Source organism: Syngnathus typhle, linkage group LG2 (genome assembly GCF_033458585.1).
Source record: "Syngnathus typhle isolate RoL2023-S1 ecotype Sweden linkage group LG2, RoL_Styp_1.0, whole genome shotgun sequence".
NCBI classification, from domain to species: domain Eukaryota; kingdom Metazoa; phylum Chordata; class Actinopteri; order Syngnathiformes; family Syngnathidae; genus Syngnathus; species Syngnathus typhle.
This window is the reverse complement of record NC_083739.1, coordinates 8,502,262-8,526,520: the sequence shown is the minus strand read 5'-3', so window position 1 is coordinate 8,526,520 and position 24,259 is coordinate 8,502,262. Positions and strand designations below refer to the sequence as shown.

Below are 24,259 nucleotides of genomic sequence, written 5' to 3'. Positions count from 1 at the left end.
CCTCGCTGCACTGGACGTTGCAGTGCCTGGCTTGAAACCTTGTGCCTTTACCAAAAAAGGAAGGGCCTCAGGCTCAGACCACGTCTGAATGAAATGAATCATCTCTTTTTTTTTCGCAAAGGACAAACTATTGACATATGCATGATAACATTTGAGTGGGACACACTGATTAAATAATGTTTGTGGCAATTAGCACACTCTGTGTGTATTACCAGTCCACCCTCCACAGATCTGCTAATTTGCCTTCAGGGCAGATTTCATGCAAAATGTTCAATATTGATAAGGCTATGTTCAAAATTTCCATCTTAATCAATTCCTCAGTGTTGGACGACAACATATGCATTGGGTATAACACAAAATACATACTAAGAGAAAATACAAGGGCGAATTGGACAAATATAGTAATGGCCTTTTTTTTTTTTTCAACAAATCTTTATTAATTAGTTGAGGGATAATGAACAATTCATACAATACATCTGGAAGAAAACTGTTACCAGTCCAGACTCACAGGAGGGAGAAAGCCTCTTCTGTTAGATACAACACAGCTTTATTTCAGATATTGTTACTACTTCACCATTGTGAGCTACAAGACCATCTCTTAAAACTCTCAATCAATATAATGACACCTGCGACATAAGCCGATGTCTTTTACTATTCTAAAAGTAGGTAGCGTACAAATAAAGGTGTATATTTCTGAGACGGTCTTGACCGGATTTGCGGAAAGTCGCCTCATTTTTAGGAAACAACAAAGGGAAGACACTTGAGTCTGCTGTTGTCCGGCAAGAAAAGTCACACCACACACAGTCCAGATCACTAGAAAGCTCAAACAACACTCGTATTTCAAGCCTATTTCATGGTATAGTAAGTGCACAAAATACTGAAACAAACACATGTACATATGCCTTGTTGTCCCATATTGAATAAGAATAAAGGACAATCCCTATGTATTTGCTGTATTTAAAAAAACAAAAACTTTCTTAGAGTCTTCAAAAATGGCAAAATAACAGTGTATGCAGACAAATAAGCATACGATATATGTGGTAAAAAAAAAAAAGCACTTTCAGAGCAAACAAACTAAGTTGGTAATTGAGAAAAAGCCATACAATTGTGTGAAGACGTCAATATCAAAATATAAGCAAGCACACAAACTCAGCTAAATATGGTGTATTGCTTTACTCTCTAAACATGTTGCAGTTAGCGCACACCGGCGTGATACAGAGGCGTTTTCCATACCATAGGAAGACTGATAGTAAAGGGCGTGATAAAATACCCAGGTAAAAGCGGCGCTAAACTATCATATCGGAAAACCAAAGCTTGCCCGGAAAATGGGACGCTAATAATGACAAGTAACAAGCAATTGATTCTGTGCCAGTTCATAACACTCAACAGAAAGCATTACAGAGTCTTCATTTCCTGGTCATTACAAAGTTGCTAAATGTTACACACACGCACATATTCTCGACTCGACTCTGATGGAAATGAATCAGTGCTTGTCTAATAAACTGGATAAACCTGGATAGTAGAAGGTAGTCCATCCCATCAGGAGAGAAACGGACATGCATAATCATCTCCACCTTGATTAAAAATGGAGAAACATCTGAGCTTCGCACTATAAAAAAAGTTCAGGTGTGTCAATATATATCCTAATCACGCTATGAATCAGACGTGACCGGCCTGATTGAAGTGACGGCGCTGACGGCCTTTAGCGGACTCGCTGAGTTGTCTCGAATCGTTTAAGAAACAAGTTGGCAAGAGCGCGACCTAGATTTCTACACATGCGTCATCTACTTTTCTGGATTTCTCATTTGCTCACTTCATTAATAAAACAGTGGGTTCAAGTACTATCTACGCCGCTATTCTCTGATTGCACACTTCAGATTTTTGCACACATCGGAGATGGTAATTTGATAACATGGGCTTCATATTTCTTTGAAAAGTCAACCTAAAACTATCATTACAGGAGGTGGCAATTATGGCTTTGTGCGGTGGGTTAAAACTTTATAGTCATGCTCGACGTGATCACAGAGGTGCCCATTATCCGTTAATAGAATCTAAAAGTCTGTCCCGAGAATAAAATATCTTTGTTCCTGTGTGACAGCTACTAGGTTACATAAGTACTTTCTCAGAGTGCAAAATCACAAGAGGGGAACGACAAGGGTTAAAGTGCAATGCAATATCTTTGAACATCCAGGTGTAAGTTCATATATATTATTATATGTGAATCATGATTTGCAATGATAAAAGCTCACTCTCCTAAACCTCTACAAAAGATAGCATTTTCATTCGAGCCTGATCTCTTTAGGATAAAGTAAAAGCCAAAACACGGCTTCTTTTTAAAAAAACAAAAACAATTTTTACCTTACTTGATTGTGCTGCAACAGTGCAACCATCTTCATAAGAATTTTTCCTTCAGTCAAATTGGCTTTGCCAGTCTGACATTAGTGACAGTATTTTAAGCCTTTTCATTTGAAATTGATTAAATTGACACTATGTAGAAAAAAACAATCCCTATTAGAATTTCTGCTTACTAATAATGAATTCATTATGAGTTTCAAAGCAGATATACCCTTCAAGTGGTACACAAACAAAATTCAGCTAAATATTTTAGGGCAAAAGAGCTTAAAAGTGATTTGCTTCATTGGTTAAAAAAAAAAAAAGTCTGATAAACATGTAACACAAAACATTCCTAACACACATGATCAATGATGCTTTTGTTAGATGTATAAATGTGACGGCATCATTGCTTGGAGTATATAGCTATATACTAAGTGTTTATGTACAGAGTAGAACTGTGAAAGAAATGCAAATGCACATGACGTTACCATGCTAGGAGAAAAATATGTTGCTGTGTTAGGCAACATTGCTGAAGTCTTCATTTCATTTTGTGAAAATCCCGCTGAGTGCGGGAACTAAAGTGGGTGCCTTAAAAGGAGATAATTGGAATGGGGGGGGAAAAAAAAACATACTGTTTACCTTTGTACTTTCCAGAACCTGCAGCCACAATTTTTGTTTCCTCAGTGCTCGGTTCTCACAAAGTTCAACCACATCTGCTGGAGCAGTTGTTTTGTTAGCAAAATAAAAAACAGCTACTCAGACAGCGAAAACCTTTTAGGTTTGCTTTGTCGCGCGGTGGAACCGTTGAGCTGTTGGCTCGGATCTGGATCGGTAATGTCCGTAAAGTCAGGGCTATGCGCGGGTGACTGCGTTGAGTCCGAGGACGGGGTGGAGTCAATCGCTGAGTACTGATTGACGTTTGCTTCTTCAGTCTGTGTTTGGAGAGGAGCAGGGAGTCTCTCTTTGGGCTTGCGACCTCTCTTTTTGCCAGCGGTGGCACCGTTCCTCACCTCTTCTCTAATGCCGTCATAATCCAGTGCTTTATTCTTGCTGCTAGAAATCCCTTCACCGTCTGATGCACGGAACCAATTCTGACGCAATACAAACATTGTTACTCCTGATTAGAAGCTTTCAAGTGTGGAAAAATGACGTCAAGTAGAACAGTGACTTGGTAAACACATTCGCTGGTTCCAGTAAATGGTTGGATTATAATCTAGTGTACTATGGTGGACAAAATATCTCTACTGAAAACAAACAACAACCAAAACGACTGTCATCTTCAGCCTCAAGGGATTTTTAAAACAGTACTTATCCTCATGTTGATGGTTTAAAGACTGTATCCAATTAGTGTTACTGTTTGCGACCTACCTGTGAGTGTGTCTTGCTTATGTGATACTTGACTCCACTCTCTGAATTAAACTCCTTCTGACAGATCAGACACGTGTATTTTGCCAGTTCTCCACCTCCCTGCAACACATATACAACTACAAATATTACAGAGCACCTTTCAGAGCATGTTTGTGAGAAAATGATGATGAATGATGATGAACATGACAACTGCAAAAAGAAAATGGATTCTTAACATTGAAGTCTGCAACAATGAAATGTCGTACATGAATATCTTTAATAGAGTACGATTACGTCTGCAGTGTCAGGGGAGGTTTTGATGAGTGTTTATACCTGGCTACAGTTTGCAAGATGGGCTTTTAATCCAGATACACTGGAATAGACAGCCTCGCAGTTCTGAAGACAACAAAAACAAATCAATCAAAAGGCCACCAAAAACAACGGCATTTTTTCCATAAACATAAAACAGACTTATTTGAATCAAGACTAGAAACAGATTTGTTGGCATGTGAAACCTGAAACACTCTTACTTCATTGGTGCAGCAGATGAAGCCATTTTCCTTGACTTGAGTCTTCCAGGTCTCTAGAAGCTCCCTGCTGAAGTTGGGAAGGCCTGGGCGGGTGTAATTTAGCTATACACAAGAAAGTGATCAGTAACTGTGTTCATGGCCAGCAGAGTACAGTTTTCCTTTTTCTTCCTTACCCTTTTGCTGTCAGGCACCAGATCATCCTTGATACGACGCTTGGTACCCCAGTCTTTGGCAAGCTCGTCTTCTGCAATCTCCTGCAGGTGAAACACTGCCACTTGAGCTGAGCGCCGCCTCACTCTGCCACTGGGTGTCCGTTCAAAATCCTCGGGAAGGCTTTGATTTTGTGCTGCCTTTTCCTTGACTCTGTTCTTCACTTGACTGCCTTCGTCTTTAACCTTGTCCTTCTCCCGCTGCAACTGTGTTTTGACATGCCATTCGGGCTGGCTTTGCTCTCTTTTCATGGCTGAAAACTTCTCGAAGGTGACCTGGAGGAAAAGTAAGACATGATGCAATTTAAACGAGGACATTCTTCTTCAATTAGATGCCTGTCATGTTTGCTATATTACCCTCTCTTTGCCACTGTTGTTGTTGTTGGTGGTGGTGGTGTCGGTCCCATTGTCTTTGTTGTTGGTTGTCGTAGTCGACTTGATGGTTGGGGGGTGCTCAGTACGTACGTGGTAGTCCCTGCCAGCCTTGGAGCGATATGTTTTTTCACAGTGCTGGCACAAAAACCTGGCTTTCTCAGCATCAGAGAACTCACGTCCACAACGCTTCTGGTGGTACTGGTAGCCCATTAGACTGGAGAAGTGAGCTGAACAGCCCTGCACATTAACAGAAGGACAACAAGGATGCATGGAAAAAATATTGTTTATTGTTCCCAACGGTCAGCATGAAATCATGCTGTTGGCTCTCCCTTGCTCTCTGTTCTCTGAAATCATGCTGTTGGCGCTCCCTCCCTGTTCCATTGGCATTGCATTGGGACGGAATGTAATGAGAGGGAAATATTGATACGATTTTGGGCAACGTGTATTACGAGGCAGGAAAGAAGGAATAGATTGGTAAAAAGGCCAAAAGAGAAATCAAAGCTTGCATAACAAGGAGCCTAATGTGAAATGGGAGGTGCAGCATTGCAGGGACTGGAAAGAATGAGCGAAACAAAACTCAATTACATACCTCACTAGGACATTTGATTCTACCCATCTGTTTAAGTATTCGACAAAGTCGTTCTCTCTCCTCATGCTCGTCGTCCATCTGGCCTTCACTCCTCGATGACTGGGGGGTGGGGAGGGACACACGTCAGTCATGAATTCTATTTTCCATTTTATGTGTTCACAATCTATGAGGATGAAATGTCTTCAAGGTGAGGCTATTTTTCATGGTCATTTATGACACCTGTAAAATCGGAGTGTTGTACCAAGCCTCCGTCAAAAGAGCAGAACAACAGATGGCAGAGCTGCCATGGGGAAGGAAGCTATGCACATGACTGGAGAGAGCATTGACATCCCAGCAGAGAGACCTTCATGTGTTTTCTCATGTCAACATATAGGATCGCTTTTGATGAAACCGCGATATAATATCGACCGCATTGTTTAAATGCTTTTAGGATAAACAGCGCAAAAGAAAACAGATGTACAATATGACAGTACAAACTCAAAGAGCATGCTGTGTTGTTGCACACACTATCGTAGGGGGTTATGTTTCCGACCATATTGGACATTTGATCTTTTACACACTCCTTCCTCCTGACTGGTGCTTATTACACTGCAGGGACAATTCACATAGGAAAAAAAAAAAAGTTTAAGAACCAAAAAATGTGTTAGCCAAGGATTTTTCGTGACAATTCAGTGTCAAACTAACTGGTCATTAACTATGTTATTTTGTAACTCGAGGTCCCACTGTATTAGTTATAAAATATTGCATGTCACGCACTATTATAAAGTATGCCGCTCCTCCCTAAAAAAGGAAAACTCATGCAGTACGCCACACGGTTTGCAAGTACGTCCATTCATGAAACATTCATGCTACTTTTTGAAACCCATTTGAATTATTCAGCAAAGCCCAGAGCTCTAATGCAGGACTGCTCTGATAATATCTTTAAGATGCTCTCATAGCTGTCAGATTTGAGACAGCTGCAGAAATAGTAAGTGCTTGAGGGACGTCTGCTCACTAATGAAACCTAAGATAAACACGGGCTCCGTGGTGACTAATTAAAATGCAACATATAAAATATTGTGCAGTATAGCTTAGGAGAGTGCAAACGCTCCCGTGAATGTGTCATGTAGGTAAGAGGAGTGAGCTTAGTGATTTTTTTCCCATATCGCTAATATAAAATGATATATTTACATGTTATAAATAATTCATAAAAAATATAAAATAAAAAACATATTATTTTTAAATAATATTCTCCCTAACAGTTTTATATCTTGTCTGAAAAGGGAGAAATTTTGAAACAGAAAATAGTGCCCTTCCTCAGAATTGGTGGCGAAACACTTTTGTCTGTAGCGTTCTCACTACGCTGATTTTTTGAAATGGCGAATCACGTACACCAGGCTGTTATTTTTTGACACCACTATCGATTTTTCCATCAAGTCATGTCCATCTCTGTTTCATTCCAGTGCCAATGGTCTCAATGCAGCACCTTCCCCCACAATAACTGCATCTATAATTGCTAAGTGATTGTGAGCGTGAATGATTATTTGTCTATGTTTGCCCTGCGATTCGCTGGCAACAGCCCAAAGACAGCTGGGACAGGTTCCAGCACGGCCACAATCCTCCTGAGTAGAAGTGGTTCTGATGATTGATGGATGGCATTTCATCAGAACTGCAAGCCAAGTTAGTGAAACAATAAATTGTTTTTAGCCCCCCTCCTGCCTGCCCGTCATGTTCAATATGATTGGAAAAGACATTGCAAAGATTGACTCAACACTTCCCGCGGCACCCACAAAATAAAAATCCCGATGTATTCTAGTTGTCAGGACAGCTTTAGGTGCAACAATAACAGTGCAGGTAACTCTACACACATGACGTTTTTTGCGAAAGGAAAGGAACAACTTCGTTGCAATTTCAATGATTTGCTCCTCAGTTGAGTTAATTTAAGATACGTTACTTATTTTAAATGAAAAATGAGACTTTGGGGGGAAAAAACAATCATAAATTTAATTCTTGTAAGACTCTAAAGTCCCCGCTGGAACTCTGTATAGTTGTGGTGTCAAGTAACAAATTGTCCCATCTACGTCATTGAAGGAACAAAATCTAAAATATGTACTGCGTTCTCCAGTGTTGTTGGTGGAATTAGGTGATTATTGATTCATTTTTCTGCTGATGGGTGTGTACCTTGGAGTTGTGTTCTGCCATGGTGTGGTAGTTGAGTCCTGCCTTGGATTTGAACTGTTTGTGGCACTGTTGGCACCTCAGGGCCTCTTGAAGCTGCATGGGGTCACAAGTCAAATCAAGGCGCCATATTAAGATTTTAAATAAAAGCATATGGGCCAATCAATAAATCTGTAGTTTTGCTGTAATACAATAGATCCCCCAAAATAATCCTGGGCAAGGGTTAAACAAAAACTGTGTGCAAGATACAGCCTAGGGTTGCATGTCCTACATTACATAGAACAATGGTACCCAAAGTTCAAACTTAATTAGTTCCATGACACCGTTTGTAATAGGTTTTCTGTTGGAAACTTTTGACACCATGTAAGTGCTTCCAAGCAGCAAATATTTTGCCAAGATCTTGCGTCAACTCTACAAAAGACCAAAGAGATATCACATTAATGTGATATGTCACAATCATATCCAAGCTTATAATTGTTCCGACGCTAAAGTGGGAAGAGGGAGCCGGTTTATTATGTTTGCTTTACTGACTTGTATATGGAGGTTTGCAGCTTATTAAAATGCTACATTATTTATTGTAAAACATTTTTGGCCGACCCTCCCCAGGATAATGCTCTGGGATCTCAGTTTGAGAACTTGCAAATGCAGTAACAAATGGCCACATCTTCTGACCTTCTGGCAAATCTCCATGTGTTTCTTCAGGCCGTGGATTGTTTTTCGGGTGACGATGGAGCAAGTGGGGCACACCACTTCCCCTCGCTCTGACATGGCTTTCTGCCACTGAATGTCAGGAACTGTACCTAGAAAAACAAGATGATATTTCTTTGGCAGTGAGCAAATCAAATATTTGTAGTATGACTCGGAGGAACTGTCATCTTGCAGATGTTGCTTCTGCTTTTGGATGACATCTATTCCTCAGTCATGGATGGCCATGATATTGCAAATGTTGCTGCTGTGTGCAAGTTTGTATTTATTACTTTCCAGATCTACTTTGGAACTAAATGCAAATTGGTTACAAAGAGTGTTTTGCTGCCTCCTACTGGTCTTTCACAGGAAACTATACTTCTTTTGTTGCATATACAGCAGCCAAGAGTAAATTATTGATACGAGTTAAGATAACATCATCATATCACATGCATGAAGTTAATAGAGATATTTGAATTGAGAATGTCTACGCTATGCTCACAGCATTTGTTATTCAAGTGTTGTGTGTTATAGTTATTCAACAGTGGCTGAGAAGCACAATTCTAGATCACATAGCTTCATCGAAAGATTCACCCCGTCTTTGGAAAAGGTTAGACAAAAGGTGTTTACCTGAACTGGTGCTGGCTGCGTGTTTAGTGAAGGACTGATTTGAAGCCGTTCTTCTGTGAGGCTCCTCGCTAAATGCACTCCTGTCTGGTCTCTTGATGCGACTTGCCTTCAGCTTCTCCTCCACTTTAGTCATACCTGCAGCACACAACCACACACACTAAGCTCACTCTACACAGAGGTGAGCTGGATATTTTTGTCAATACCTTTCAATCCAAACGTTCCAGAGATTGAAGGCTGCTCTCCAGTGAACTTCTTCGGTGTTTTCTGCTTCCGCCCTTGCCCAAGAAATCACAAAAGGGAAAACAACAAAGGTCAAGCATTTACAGTAGAAATACACGGTGAATGTTAAAAACGCTTGAATCCTACTGTGTTTCATTCGTTCTGGGTCTTCGTCGGGATATGATGGCGGTAGGCTGCCACATTCGCTTTCACTACCCCCTGCGTCAGAGGATGTGCTTTGGGAACGCGATTGCTCAAACTGAGGCTGGGCTGACTGCGACTGGTGACTCTGCAGTGACGGCTGGCTGGGCTGTTTCCTCTCGCTCCTCTGGTGGGTCAGCTCTCCATTGTGAGAGGGGGTAGATGCCTCCAGCGTCTTTTTTACTTTGAAGAACACTGGGGATGGAGGGTTGTGATCCAGGGGCCTGAAATCGCAAACCAAGAAAAGTAATATGACGTACCTAATATTAATAGACTTAATTACGTATTCCAGAAATTTTAACGAAAAAGGCAAACCCCCAAATGTTCTTTGTAATAATATGTTCTGTGCAACCTAACTAGTCAAAACAGTGTTCTGATTAATGTTTCGTTTGTGGAATATGAATTTAACGGGGCAAAAAGCCACCTGTTTTTATCCATCACAAGGGGCGGCCATTTTCCCCATTAAGCTTTAAATATTGCTTACCTTTTAACGGTATTGGACTTGACAGGGGTTTTCTGAACCTTATTAAGATGCTCATCCTTTGACTCCAAGCTAACCCTGTCTGGGTGGTTCCAAAGCATGTGCTTCTGTAGTCGCACCTTTGTTCCAAACACCGTGTCACAATATAGACAGCAGTGGCTCTGCTTCTCAGCTACTATGGTCTGAGGAAATCATGCGGGCAATGAGTTTATTGTGAAGCTTAATGTTCATAGAATATGACTATGTAGGTAGAGAGAGGCTCACCCCCTGGCAGCGTTGATAGTGGTACTTTACGCCATAGATGCTGGGAAACTCTAACCAACAGCCTGAACAGGGACATTTAACTCTGGAACGGCGCTTAAACTCTTCCTTCCACTGTACTATCAAGTGGGCCTGTATGGGGACAAGAAAGAAGAAGAAAAGAAGAAATGCGAAATGCAGCGTGTGATATGCAAATTTATGTAAGGCAGCCTACCCCGAGCAAATAAATGAGAACCATTTGAAATACCCACTCAGTTCAAAGAGGCCTACTCACAGGGATGTTTCTCAGTTCCTGCTCATCTGCTTTAGGACGACCTTTCCTCTTCCCCTCTGCTGTCTCATCGCACACAGACGCTGGCAAAATACAAGGGAAAAAAATCCTGTGTTAAAACTGTATACAACTGGGTGACTCATTCAGTACGCTGAAATTTAAATAACAGAGGTGGTCAGTGGAATAAGAATAACAATTTCATTCAGTTCCAACGTGTTCTGTATGGATTCTGCAATTGATTGGGCTGATACTTCATTTGTTATGAAAAAAAATATATATATTATGAGTGCAGACACATGCTTATATACTTTGATGGTTTGTCCGTTCGTCCCATATGACCACCGATTGTCCGGCCAGAGTGCGAGGTTTTTAGAAAAAGGAACTAAGCAGGGACGGAAGTGGGTTTTCATCCGTCCTAGTAATCGTCCCCAACCGCATCAAACAGAAAAACACGCTTCAAGCTGCAGTTTTGATTTAATTGCTAGTGCTGGTAACCTTTGACACAGCAGCACACAGAAAAAGGACGACCAGTTTCCAAGACCGTCAATATTGGTTATGCAATGTCTGATGGATGTCTAGCCTATAGTCTTCCTGTCCATTGACTCTCAACCCATGATTTCTACCCACATGACGATCACAGCACAATGGCTTAGTATTACCAGTACTTTCTTCTCCGTTACAATTATCTCTGATAAATCAGCCCGCTTCTCCATTTTGCCTAGCGCTACAAATAAAGGGGAGCAGTAGATTTTTGTAGGGCGGGGCGATGAACTGAGACAAGCTGAGGGAGTGCAGTCAGCAATCTTCGAGGTGGATGACTTCTTCCTTTGACCAAGCAGAATAGTAGATGACCTACATGGCAGTGCCGCAGGTACAAACTGATCCGCTCTACTGCACCACAAAATAGTGCACAATCTAACCTGATGCCAGCTTCCAAATAGAACTGAACTTCACAGGGACTGCATTTTAAAGCAAAAAGAGAATCCGCCATATCAGATCTAGACAATGTCAAAAGGAAACGCCTTTAAATGAATAACTCGTACCTGTTTGTTGTGAAAAGGGAAAAAAGACTTGGAAGGCTCACAATGACGACCAATAATATTACCTAAAACATATCATGTCCAGTCGTACACACTCATTGGCAAGCAGTGACCGCATACACACATGCAGACTCATTTGTGGTGGCATCCAAACAGGTTCAGAGCACTCAGCGTACCTGGCAGGATTATAAAAATGGAAATCGGGACGGATTGGTTTTCTCCCTCAAAAAAGCATTAAAAGAACACACACACACACACACACAGTAGCGCTAGACTTGCACTGGGCACAAAAACAGCTCAAAGTGTTAAGACATAAACTACAAATAATCACACAAGTATGCAAAACCGTGTGGTTGTGTGCATGAATACTATCATTATTATTATGAGAGAAGCGTATTGATATTCTCCGGGCAACAGAGCAAATTTCTACTGGCTGCCAGAGTAGCAGCTGGAGGGGTGATACAGCTGTTGTACCGAGCAGGAAATTGAGCACGCATTCCTATCTCGCAGAACAAAGGTCTCGTAAAAAGAAGGTCCTAATTAACGCAAGGCGCTCCCGTGGAAGATGTGTTCTCGTTGCAATGGGAATAAGATCGACTAGTCATAGCACGATCAAAAACCTCTTTGCGGCAAACTCGTTGAAATCAGTGGATCCATTTAATGAACAGGGAAGTAAACACAGGCAGAGCACTCGGTGGGGATGAAATAGACGTCGCTTGACAAACTAGACAGCCTCGTTGTTGCTGCTTGGGTCATAGTAAGCCATTGTCCCTGCTGAAAGAAAGCAGGCCTGTCACCCAGACCTCGACTTTCGGACACAAGTCAAAAGGATAAAACAGCTGTTCATTCAATGTCAGGACACGACTTGCTCCCAGCTGTCTGAATATCTGTGCGGCTGTTCGGCCGTGTAAATTAAATCAGGGATGAGAGGAGCAGGAACAAAAACCCTCGGTAAAAAGTAATTTGACGATTTTAAAATCAGTATTAAAGTGTTGGCAATACATTTTAGTATCGATTCATTGTGTTGCACAATTATGTTAGTCAGCCGACAGACGAGAGACATGCTAATCAAAATTAGCACCAATGTTACAGCTTTGTTGAGAGAGAAAAGATTATGGACATATTTGAAACTGTCTTTGTTGCTAAATTAAAGGGCATTTTCAATCAATTGAGTGATTTTTAAAATATTTTATTGTCCGATTCATTAATTGATTAAAAAAATAATTAACAGATTAATTGATTGTTGAAATAGTCTAATCGATTTATCATGTAACATTTCACTGATGTCGGGCGGAATCCAAGTAAAGAATTTCTAAAATCATCACTTTTCAGGAAAGGTCATGTTAGTTCAACCATTATCGCGAAACAGCGCAAGCCATTTGCAACACTTTAAATTGGTCAAAAATGAGAACAAAAATTAAAAACCACGTGTAAACTGACAAAAAGTATAGATTTGTGTAAAAATATTACATTTAAGAAATTATAACATGGTCAGGTTTCAGACCAAAGCCAACATTTTACAGGTTTGGTTATAGAAAATAGGTCCTTTGTTTGTGTAAATGAAAGAAAAGTGTTTTTTCAGTTTACATGGAAATAAGAACTCAACAGCCATGGGTTCCTGGCAGCTGTCTGATGTTCTCATATAACCCCTGAGTTCTCCCAGCTACCCCTGCAATTGCTCCCCACACGCTTCCAAGACACACGCACGCATGTCCCCACACACTCACACAACAGAAAGAGAATGCAGATTTGTTTTTCTCGGCGAGCGCTTACACAGGAGCCATTGTCTACATCAGCTCGGTCGGATTAGAACGATACTGCTGTTTGGTAGAAGCATACAAATGGCCGTGTGGAACCAAGATCCCTTATCACAACTTTCTGTCAAAGTTAACCTCTTCTGTGGGAATGTGCGACTGGGGTTTGAGAGCAGATAAACAAAGCTTTCTTTAGCGAAGTCTAAAGAACAAACCCACCTAACCCCCCAAAAAGTGCATGTTTTAAATAAAACTGCCGTGTCAGCTACGGATTGTTTAAGTAAACGCTGCCTCCAACGCATAACATTCAAGACGGGAATGTGCACTGTGGAAAATGGATGGATGGATGGATGGATGGATGGATGGATGGATGGATGGATGGATGGATGGATGGATGGATGGATGGATGGATGGATGCATGGATGCATGCATGGATGGATGGATGGATGGATGCATGCATAGATGGATGGATGGATGGATGGATGGATGGATGGATGGATGGATGGATGGATGGATGGATGGAGATGTTCAAAACACTACTAAACAAACACGGCAGGAAATAAGCAGCCCATGCATGTCGTTTCATTTCTTTCAAGGGCAGCTTCATTTGCTCAAACGGTTAAGCCCCGCTGATTGACAAAAGCTTTTGTGAAGAGAGCAGCACTTTGTGAGCGCACCTGTGGCTCGGTTTATAGCACATGTAACGTACGGCGCATGCTTTGAATAAAAGAGCTTGGGTTTCAGATTGCTGCCTCTTTCTCTGGTAATTCACGGTGCCTCAATGGTCGCTTCAGATCGGCACTGATTCGAAGAGCCTTCGACATCAGCTGCACACTCCACCAACCCTGGAAGCCGTATCTATTGCCAGATGCTCATTTGAGACAAGGCCAGCAGTGAATTTACTGACATTCAGTCTAGAGCGCTTGACTTACTGTCCGTATTCAGCGTGTGGACAGAGGCAGATATGAACTAGCAGGGATGGAAACTAAATGGTGCTTTACTTTACAGTGTAGTGACTAGATGACAGTATCAGACCAAAATGTCTTTACGAAGCATCGGAGGCCGGGGAAAAAAAACCTGACTTAACTTGATTTCCTATGGGAACTTTTGGTTTTCAAATTACAACTTGGAAGTCAACCAGCAGTATGGAATGGATTGCATTTGAGGTTGGGGGATCCGTTTATATGACAAGAACAGGACAATAAATGCAAGCAGAGGGTGATTGGGAAACGGATGCTGTTTCAAATACGCAGGGTCAGCAGATGGCACATGAATGATGTCCTGCAGTCACTGAAGTTGGCTGTGAGTGCGCACACACACACACACACACACACACACGCACGCACGCACATGACAGCGTGTTTATAACATAAATAATTAAAAACGGCAGCAGCTCGCCCTGGAAGTAACCACCTTCTATAAAATCACAAATGGACTTCAGCTCGCCCTGCAAGAATCACAAATGGACTTCATGTCTCATTGTCGAACGTGCAATAATTGTGGTGAAATCATTGTGGAGACAAAGGGACAATAGAGTGATGAAAATGCTCGACGCTAATATATGGCCATCAATGCTTTGGTACGCTTTTATTTTGGAATTATTACCAGCAGCCTATTGCGGCCTAACGGCTAACTTGTCTTCAACAACACCATGACCTGAAATTACATTTAATCTCAATTTAGGTGAGGTAAAAAATGACTTAATAACACTGAGCATAAAAAAAAGACTTACTTACACCGTCTCTGTATTATATGGTGCCTGTTTCCGTGTGTAGCAGCTGCACCGGCACTAGCATAGCAATGCTAGCTCAGCAGTGCTCAATTTAATTGGTCTATGGATGGATGAATGCGCTCCACATTTAACTAGAATGAAAGCGATATAAGGAATAATTCAATACAGACTGTTCCTACTATTTAAATTCTTGTCTCGCAAAGGAAGATTTGTAAATCTCTCAACTGCAGGTAAACACAAGTCAGCACACACACAAATGCATGCATGCACACGCACACACACATACACAGCCTCAAATGCATCATAATCCATCTTTGAGGGCAAGCTATTAACCTAAAAAATGAAGCACCGTCATTCTGTGCAGTGGTATTACAAATGTGGAGCGTGTGTGTGTGTGTGGTTTGGTTTAAAAGACTATTTTGTAGCAGCCAAAACAACTGGGTCATTTGAATTTTCCAAGTCTACGTCACCCCATTAGAAAAAAGTTGAGGTAGTTAAGCTCCATTCGTTACTGGACTGATATCCAATTCAGTAGTCCCGGTATAGCATATTTCTTTTTATAATCCTCCATCTCCATCCAGATGACTTGGAGCAAAACTCAATTGCAAGGCAGTCTGTAATCTATTTAGCAGGCCCTTGTCAATGTTTTGCCCCCTTAAAACATGGAACTGCATGTTTCAACTACAACTACATTGAACTGTTTTTATTATCACTTCCATCGACAGAAGTGCAAGCATCGTAAAAAATAATATTTGGAGCGATCAGAAATCACCTGCCTTGGTGATTGCGACGTGGAGACAGACAAACCTGGTCCCAGACAACAGCAACTGGAAATTCGAAACCATCAAGGGGTGAAGCAGAAGATTTGAAGTCAGAGGCCTCATGCAGTGAGCCAACAATTTGGTCCAGTGACGTTCAATGAAGTCGTCATGAGTAATTGTGGTGTGACAAACCCAAAGAAGCATTTTGTCTTTGTCACGGCTAACACATATGATGTGCCCAAACAATTTGCAAAATATTGTCACCACATATGCTAAAATAGAACTCTGCCTGGAATCACACCAGGAACTAACCCACACAAAGAAAGCCCTCACAGTCCCCCAAAAATGCGACAATAATTGTTGTTTTAAGTAGGACAGCTCGTCACTCACTGTGTTTGATGTTGTTTTCAAGGCATGGCACACTTCTAACAGGCTCCTGGGGATGTCCATGCTTGGAGGTCCGTCCCCTTGGCAGCACCGATGTCGAAAGCTTCCCAAGCCTAGTACCACTGGGGTTTTCCATGCCTACATTGGTGGGGGGGCAGACACAGGACATGTTAAAAGCATTATTCCTGTTGATTCCGATAATAACACAAATTGCAGCGATAGCATTTCACGATACTGTATTCACATAGTACGATAGTTAGACATGAGTGCAGCCACACTGAAGGTCATCTGATTGGAGGCAAACATCAGTAGTGGTAATGAGGCTATGACCTTCCATGTTTGATTTCAAAATCAATACACGCATGACTTCACTAACTTCTTGTTCTGTCCATTAGATAAAGGGTAAAGGCAAAGAGAAGAACAAGGGTGAGAGGTTCAAAGCTCCATATGACAGCCAGTTGCATGTCTCTTGTTCAAATAGCAATACAGGCAGACATCTTTTTTTTTTTTCCTAATTGTGTTAAGAAGACCCCAGTGTGTTATTAACTGCACATTGCTATCATCCATAAGAAGATATATGATAGCGACAAGCTGAGGGTGCTGAACCCTCATTCGCCATTGACGTGGAGGCAGTCTAATGGATGAAGGCTGACATTCGCTAATTATGCTAAGTGGGATTGATTGCGATTTCACATATTTTCTCCGAGCGCACATTCCTGTCAGTCTCATAATGAGTTACAACAGCACACATAGGGTCACTCAGTGAGGCCACTCTGTTTATGTGCTGTGCCATTCAGTGTCAGATGAACTGCAATTGAACCTGGTGTCACTCAGATTGTTGTTGATACATTTTGATTGTGGAGGCTTGAAAAGCATACAGTGAAAACAGAACCGCAGAAAATGATGCAATTAAGTACGGAGGTAATGTATTTTATGTGAACAAAGAAAGTTTGCCATTGCTTTGGGTTCGACTGCATTTTATAGTTTACTTCTATCTCATGCACTGATTCACTAGCTAACAGTTATTCAGTAATCAGTTGTAACAGACCAACACTATTTAGCATTCTGAGATAAAATCGTATTTAAAAAGCACAATGACTCAAATATCTCTTCATTCTTCACAATTCCAGATCTGAGAAGTATTCAGGATTGTCCGTAATTTATTATGGGAATCTCTGAATGTGACTGTAACATGTCGGGGGAGGGCGTTGGAATTCTCATTACGAATAAAATCTTGAGCGGAGTAAACTTGACAGAATCAGAATATTCCCAATGGGGTGTGTACATGAAGCATTTTTATTCTGATCTGGCTTTTAATCTGAATCAGTGTGTCCCGTGTAAACACTGACACTGGTTGGTATGATAAACAATGGCCTCTAAGTTACAAAAGGGGCAACAAGTGTGCGTATGAGTGCATTCACACGTGCGCGTGGCCACAGCCTTCAGTGAAAGGTTGTGTCACCATGATCACCCCACTGAGAAATGTTGGCCTATGACTCTGACTTGTATCACAATGACGGCAAGAGAAAAGTAAGCAAAAGGAATGGAATGGCATACAACCCAAAGCAGTCTATGGAGAGGATTTTTTTCTTTTATAAAGCATTGTTGAAGAGATGCACGAAACAAAATGCTCTGCTGAACTGATTGTACGTGCGCTCAGTGTCTTGCTAAGAGTTTTACTCTGCAGTAGTCAAAGACAAACCGCTCCTCACAGCAGCCAGATCTCAGAGGAAAAAGAAATGGAAAAAATAGTCTCTTTCCACAAAATATGGCAGTGAGCTGTCCATAAATTACAGGATGAATGCTGTGCTCATTATGTACTGTTTTATATAAATTGAGACAGATTTAAGTCATGCAGGAAAGCTTTCTGTTTGAGAGATATTAGTTGTTAGTTTGTAAGCAAGTTAACTCAGTCATACTGCTGGATATTATGAACTTTCTGAGGCAGGATTTACACAGTAGGTCTTTATGCTCAATTCCAATTCTAGTACATTTTAAGAGACACATATCCAAACGGTACTGATCAAACACATAGGAAATATGATGTGTATCTGAATTCTATCCACGTTTGGAAGAGGTCTAATCACAAGTGCTTATTTCTTATTACATAATCACTACCATCGTTTAGTTTTAGCTTAAAGTGCATGAATGACAGCAGTAGATGTAAAACAGGCGAGACACAACATTCGTACTCAACGCAATCTGCTGACAAACTGGAAACAAGTCATTTCGCCGTGCACATGGCACGCTGCCATGTTAGTGTGTGACTCGCGAGCGCGATGAGACAGAAAGTGACACTTTTCTTGCTTCCACGAGCTCTGTGGTCAGCCACACCTACCTGAGGCGTTGGCCGCTGAACCACAGCTCACAGCCGGCTGGCCCCAGGTCAGCTAGCCCGGCGGGCGAGGAGGGGGTCCGGAGACAGGCACCGTATTGGGCGTTTATCCGCCAATGTTTTGTTACATCGCAATCCCACCTGCTGTGTGTCAAGGGCTGGTCGAAACGCTGCTGACGGGTGATTGGGGTCGTCCTGCCCCCACTTGAGACGGGGGTGAAACGAAGTAAAAATGACAGATTACGTGAAGGTTAAAAAGAATACCACAACAATCCAGGAGATTTATCCTGATCGTGCCCCCTTCCTTTGCGGCATTAATATGTATTTTCCACAAGGCATCGATCCAAGCTTGCCGTTAAACACTCCAAAAATAGTCAGAAAAGAGGCGTAAATCCTCGAGTCCTTGAAGAAAAATATTGGGAATACCGGATGGTTTATACAGGCACTGAAGCAAAATGGCGACTTTATAACGAAGGAGGAGAAGCAGGAAAAAAAATCCTTGCGCTGGCTGGATCTTAAGGGAGCCACCGAATTATAATATGGGCAGTAATTTCGACGTCTGCCGGCCACTTCGGGAGAGAAGCGACCCGAAGCGGAGGAAAATCAGGAGAAACGCACAGTCGCTCGCTCGCTCTTCGGCTCCTTACCTCGGGATTATTTTCTCTTTTAATACGGATATGATGTCTCCGCGCGCGGCCGTACACGGGGTTCGTTCCCACTAATGTGTGCTGGGCCACACGCTTAACTCAGCACGCCACCTTTGATAGTTTCAACGACACTCAAGGCAACTTGGCGTCATTATTGTCAGAGTTGTTATTCCCATTATTTCCGATTCGGGGGGGAGGTTCATAATGGAGATTCCAGCGGGGGTAAAGTTGCTGCTGTGCCACCGGCTCTCCCGACGTTTTGCGCTTGGCATTAAACGGCCAGGGCTTCAAAAGCTCTGCCAACTATTTGAGGTCATAAAAAAATAACAAATAAAATATTTGGCTTAATATTGGCATGTAGCACGCCAAATCATCTAGTCCACTGTCATTTTAATGATTACACTTCGAGTTTAGCATGTGGTGGGCGCTTAGCCAATCACAGCCTTCCTTTAACCTGCCAAATCAAAATAAGCCTCAGCAACATTGTACATGCACGATTATTACCCGATATCCGTAAAATAACACCTTAGTTCATGTTGTCTGCAAATAATTTAGTTCATGTTAAAGAGAATGGACAATTGTATTTTCCGAAGTGCTGCAGCTGTTTTTTGACATTTCCCATTTTAACTGTGCTAATAATAACGCCAGTCGTTCAAGCACATGGCGTCTCAAGTGAATCAATGAGGTCACGATGTTCGGTAATGGCAAAAAAAGGATGTTTATTTCTCTGATTGGTGCCAGTCGTCATGACCTAATACTCCGATATCCTAACGGGCACCATTTGAGACGATGCCCATGGTGTCAATGTTGTTTTAAGTGCAGCCGGGAGAGGGCAGGAGATGCAACATTTTGCAAGCGGTTTCATTTCACGCGAGACATACAAGTATTTTATTAATTACTCTGCTATAAAATATATGTACAGGGTGCCTGACCCCAAACCAGAATTGAGTACCCTGCTACTATTTTTAATGATAGTTTATTCATTTGTAGGCCTCCTGGAGACATTCTATTTTTGATTGCATCCAGAGTGTTTTTGTAATGCATTCGTTTTCCACTAAGGGGCAGTGTTGTTTCGTAAAAACTCGTTAGTAGGCGCCATTAAAAATGACGTCACCGTCGCACTTCAACCACAGTTCCTGGGCATGTTAAATTAATGCCAATCTAACAGTGTCAAAAGGAAGGTTATTATTCCCAAAGTTTCAATGTGTACTCTATTTGAATTACTATGCAAACACATCAGGCATAATCAACAAATGTTTCATATACTTGAGCGCATAAAGTTATATACCCTGTCAATAATTCTTCTCACTTGGTACTCAATTTACAAATATTACTGCAGCATAATATGCAGTATCTACTACCTATTGTATAATGTTGGATTTGTTGCACAATTTGGGAAGCCTCACGGCAAAAGCCATAGCCGATCACCTGTTATCCAATTTACTCACTGCGTGCTCGTTTTATTTCTTCAGTTTTAGGAAAAGGCTAAGACGCCGAAACAAAATTTAGACTTGCACAGGTTGGTTGAGTTCAATCACAATTCTTGTCAAGAAAGCTCTGTTTTCAGGAGAGTACAATACAGTGCAACCATGCTCAAGAGCAGAAAGTCTCCATTCCGAAAGGCAACATAACAAGGTTCGCAGGAGAGTTTGATTCCATGGGAGTGGGTGCTGGTTCGGTGAGAGCTGGTTCCGTGGGGGTGGGTGCTGATTATGTGGGGGCTGTTGTTTTCCATCCCGTCTATCGGCCTTGGCGATCACCTTTGGCCGGGTTCTTGGTTGTTTTCCTCCTGTCGCTTTTCCTCTGGCACCTCGACCGGTTTTATCTCCAAGTGTCCTTCCTGTAAACCATTCTTGCACATACATCCACTTTGCCCACTGTTGCACACGGCCCATTCATCATTCTTTCAATTTTGTCATTTTCTACGGAATTATGTGAACTGCTGGCTGTGACATCATCAATTTGTTAATGTTCCCTGACTATGCAAAGTTCTTACTCACTACTTACCATGCATTTGTTTGTTTGTTCTTCTGACACAATCTTTTGACACATATATTTTCATTGTTAGGCAAAACATTTCCCTCTGTCCAGAACATTCAGTAGTAATCCAAAACTGGCGTCTAGCATTAATCAAAACATAAAATGTAATCAAGGACTGAACACTTTTAGACGACTTTGGCAGTGTCCGTGATTTAGAAAATCATCAGGCATGCATTCAACAGTTCCTTAAGGGTCATTAAGCCATTCAGGCAATATATCAAAAAACATGTGTTATTTCAAAGTGCACAGAAATACATATCAGATCATAAAGTTATTAAAACCTTTGTCATTACCACCTATCAAAAATGTCTAGTGATGTCTTCTTTATTGATTTGTTTGTTCAAATGTCTCTTTTATTCCCACTCCATAGACAGCATCACAGTGGCTTGACAACCGTCCATTAAATGTTGACATTTACATAATCTGCAAACGCTCTGAGGTACAGACCACTTAGAGTGACAAAATCACAAGACAGCAAATTCTTAGTTTTTGCAACGTAAACAAGCTGTTGTGTTTTTTATGGGATGGTTTTACGGAGTGACAGGTGCACGTTTGACTGTATCCGCCCGGGTTTGTCCGTTTCTTCGATAGGGAGATGACTTCCAGTAACGTTCTTGAACAACACTGCAAGGCAGTTAAATGCTGCCTCTATAACAGGCAAAAGTATAAACATCATTCTACAAAATAACGCATTTCAATGTATCTTACTTAGCCCTAACAGCTAGTCCTCGTTGTGTAATTACATTTAGATTATTGCTTGATCAAGCGTAGACAACGAGATCATCACATTATACTTGTCTGCCCTTGGGATTTGTCCCATAGAAACAAGCACAAGCTTCCGTGAGAATGTTATTTTACAATCCTCAAACGTGCTGTAGTGTATAGTGTCTCGCTACATAGTCAATCTAGTCTAAGTCAATCACAATATAAAACGTCTGATGATATCTACTATGAGTCATCCACCAGCGATCTCAAATCCTGAGAGGAAAATGCACTGCTGTTTGTGTAAAGTTATCATATACATATACACACATTATTTCAACTATGATCTCAACACCCTTTGTTTCAAAAGTTAAAATTTATGTAAAAAACAAAAAAAGTTAAACTACAACCTTGACTACCCCACCATTTCAATTTCAAAATAATGCTCAGTTTTAATTGAAACTGTCAAATACAATTATTGTTATCATTAAATTTGTAAAAGCAGACATTTTGAGCCAACTCTTGTAATGGATCTCGTGTATCTATCAATCCCACTAACAAGGATGGATTTGCTACTTAGATCGAAACCAGACAATTTCAGATGATCGCCTCGTTATCGCTATGCTACAGTTGGTATTCCGGCCTTGAGCGAGGCTTTGTCTCTCACCCGGAGGTCTGGTAAACCAGCGTTGAATGAGAATCCAGCAGACTGGTTGGCGTGTAGTCAACAGGCTTTTCCTAGGCTTAATTCTCCATTGCAAATGTGAAGACAGAAGCATCTATCTCCATGGAGTTTTTCTGACAGGGGCTGAGGACAAGGGTTGCCAAATGGACCACACGATGAGCTAAGAGAAGTTTCCAAAGGAGGCTGAGGAGAGGAGAAAGAAAGAAGAGCAGCATATAATTAGGACTGATCCAGAGGCATCCATAGTTTGAAAAGTATCACTTGTCAAAATGCATTGCCTCTCTTTTATAGGACTATAAATGTGTGTGGTTGTTTTTTTATTTTTATTAGTTAATTGTTGCGCTGTAGGCTCAAACTCGAGGCAAGTTTTTCTTAAATGCTGTACGTACAATGGCCATTCAATTGAAGCAGTGTGACAAAGACTTTATTTTTGTGTCGTTACTGTCTGTTTTTATAAAGCACAATATTATCGAGTGCCATTTTTCCTTTACTATACAGTATATATGTCACAACTTGTTTCAGCTCTTCTTAGATAATACAACTGTGAATACTGTTATACTAAATGTGCTGCTGCACCATTTGTGTTCAAATATGTGATGCTTAAGGGGTTATATAATATTGATGATGATGATCATGATGATGATTATCATTATTAATTATTATTATCAGGGGTGCAGGGTTCAATTCCTGTGTGTTTGTATGTTCTCACCATACCTGCATGGGTTTTCTCCAGGTACACTGGTTTCCTCCCACATTCCAAAAACATGTATGCTAGGTTAACTGAGCACTTTAAATTGTCCTTGGGTGTGATTGTGAATGGTTGTTTGTCGATGTGTGCCATGCAATTGGCTGGCGACCATGAGGATGAAGCTGCTCGGATAATGGATGGGTGGACGGATTTTTATGATCAAATTAATCTTCAAAAATATAGCAAGAACACAATTGTTGTTGCAATAAAGCAGGCAACAACTGATATTTTATTCCTATTACACCAAGCATTTGCATTTGTGAATTGTTGCTTAATACTATGCCAATTATTATGTGACAGCATGCGATAACAAGCGCACATGATGTCATAATTATCTCTCAGAAAAGATGAAACCAGACGGTTTCCCTGACAACCAGCCAACTCCTGACATCAAGCGTCATTAGGCGGTCACACTTTCTTTGAATAAACTATCTGCATTTTCAGCTAGGAGCTTCTCTCTCGTGATAGCCGACAAACACTCGCCACCTGTTTCCCGGGCACAGACAGATGCGAGTGCGGCACTCGGGTGAACCTGAGCCACGACACGCAGAGGCAGAAAAATGAAGTGGCTGGAGATATGACTGCAGGCGTGTGCAGAAACATTTCTCGCATGGGAAATATTTTAAATGAGCTCCCAAAGGAGGACGTGGAAAAAATGCGAGATGCAACCAGCCACCAAATTTGTGCTTTGATATGTTGCATTTGCACCTTGTAAGTTCAAATGTGAGTCAATCCAAAGCAAAGCAAACTAACTGAATCATCTTTTTGTTATCATAATACAGTCAAAGATGCAATGGGGGCGGGGTGTAACAGTCATCTGGCTTTATCTAATTACTAGTGAAATACTGAGGGATGGCAGATGGCTGCATACCAAGATAGACTTTGATGAAAAATTGATGTGTTGAGAAGGAAGGAGGAACTGACAATTTATTATAATGATAAACCAACAAGCAAGAGATATGAACGAGGAGGAGCTTTCAACTCCCGTTCCGACCCTTCCGCCCTACAGTCCCAAAGCAATCCAGATGTTACAGCGACCCCTGCAAAGCCGATGTCACACTGGGAGAGCTAAGACGCTTTGGACTCTGGAAGACTCCCCTTTACCTTTCACGGCACACGCGACACAATACACCAGGCTGG

The 24,259-nt window shown here is 41.4% G+C and overlaps 2 protein-coding genes across 4 annotated transcripts in view; both read right to left on the bottom strand.

Moving 5' to 3' along the window:
• Positions 1–525: 525 nt before the first annotated feature.
• znf512b (zinc finger protein 512B) lies at positions 526–19,351 on the bottom strand. Of its 3 annotated transcripts, XM_061268624.1 has the most exons (18): positions 18,945–19,351; positions 18,301–18,501; positions 15,966–16,100; positions 10,292–10,371; positions 10,021–10,149; positions 9,760–9,938; positions 9,222–9,499; positions 9,059–9,136; positions 8,856–8,990; positions 8,214–8,341; positions 7,545–7,637; positions 5,385–5,483; positions 4,778–5,032; positions 4,385–4,696; positions 4,212–4,313; positions 4,015–4,077; positions 3,703–3,801; positions 526–3,425 (listed from the first exon to the last, which is right to left on the bottom strand). In XM_061268624.1, the coding sequence occupies exons 3-18, from the start codon at positions 16,096–16,098 to the stop codon at positions 3,087–3,089; spliced, it is 2,502 nt and encodes an 833-aa protein (XP_061124608.1). In that variant the 5' UTR covers positions 16,099–16,100; positions 18,301–18,501; positions 18,945–19,351; the 3' UTR covers positions 526–3,086. The 3 variants fall into 3 exon arrangements, with proteins under 3 accessions (XP_061124608.1, XP_061124599.1, XP_061124618.1); XM_061268615.1 differs by having other exon boundaries at positions 18,301–19,351; XM_061268634.1 differs by having other exon boundaries at positions 9,059–9,130; positions 18,301–19,350.
• Positions 19,352–20,535: 1,184 nt separating this feature from the next.
• The window catches only part of samd10b (sterile alpha motif domain containing 10b), a 32,392-nt gene continuing 28,668 nt past the window's right edge, over positions 20,536–24,259 (bottom strand). Inside the window, exon 5 of the mRNA XM_061273013.1 lies at positions 20,536–22,554. Within this exon, the coding sequence (XP_061128997.1) occupies positions 22,532–22,554 (23 nt within the window). The 3' untranslated portion in view covers positions 20,536–22,531. The remainder of the gene's footprint in view (positions 22,555–24,259) is intronic.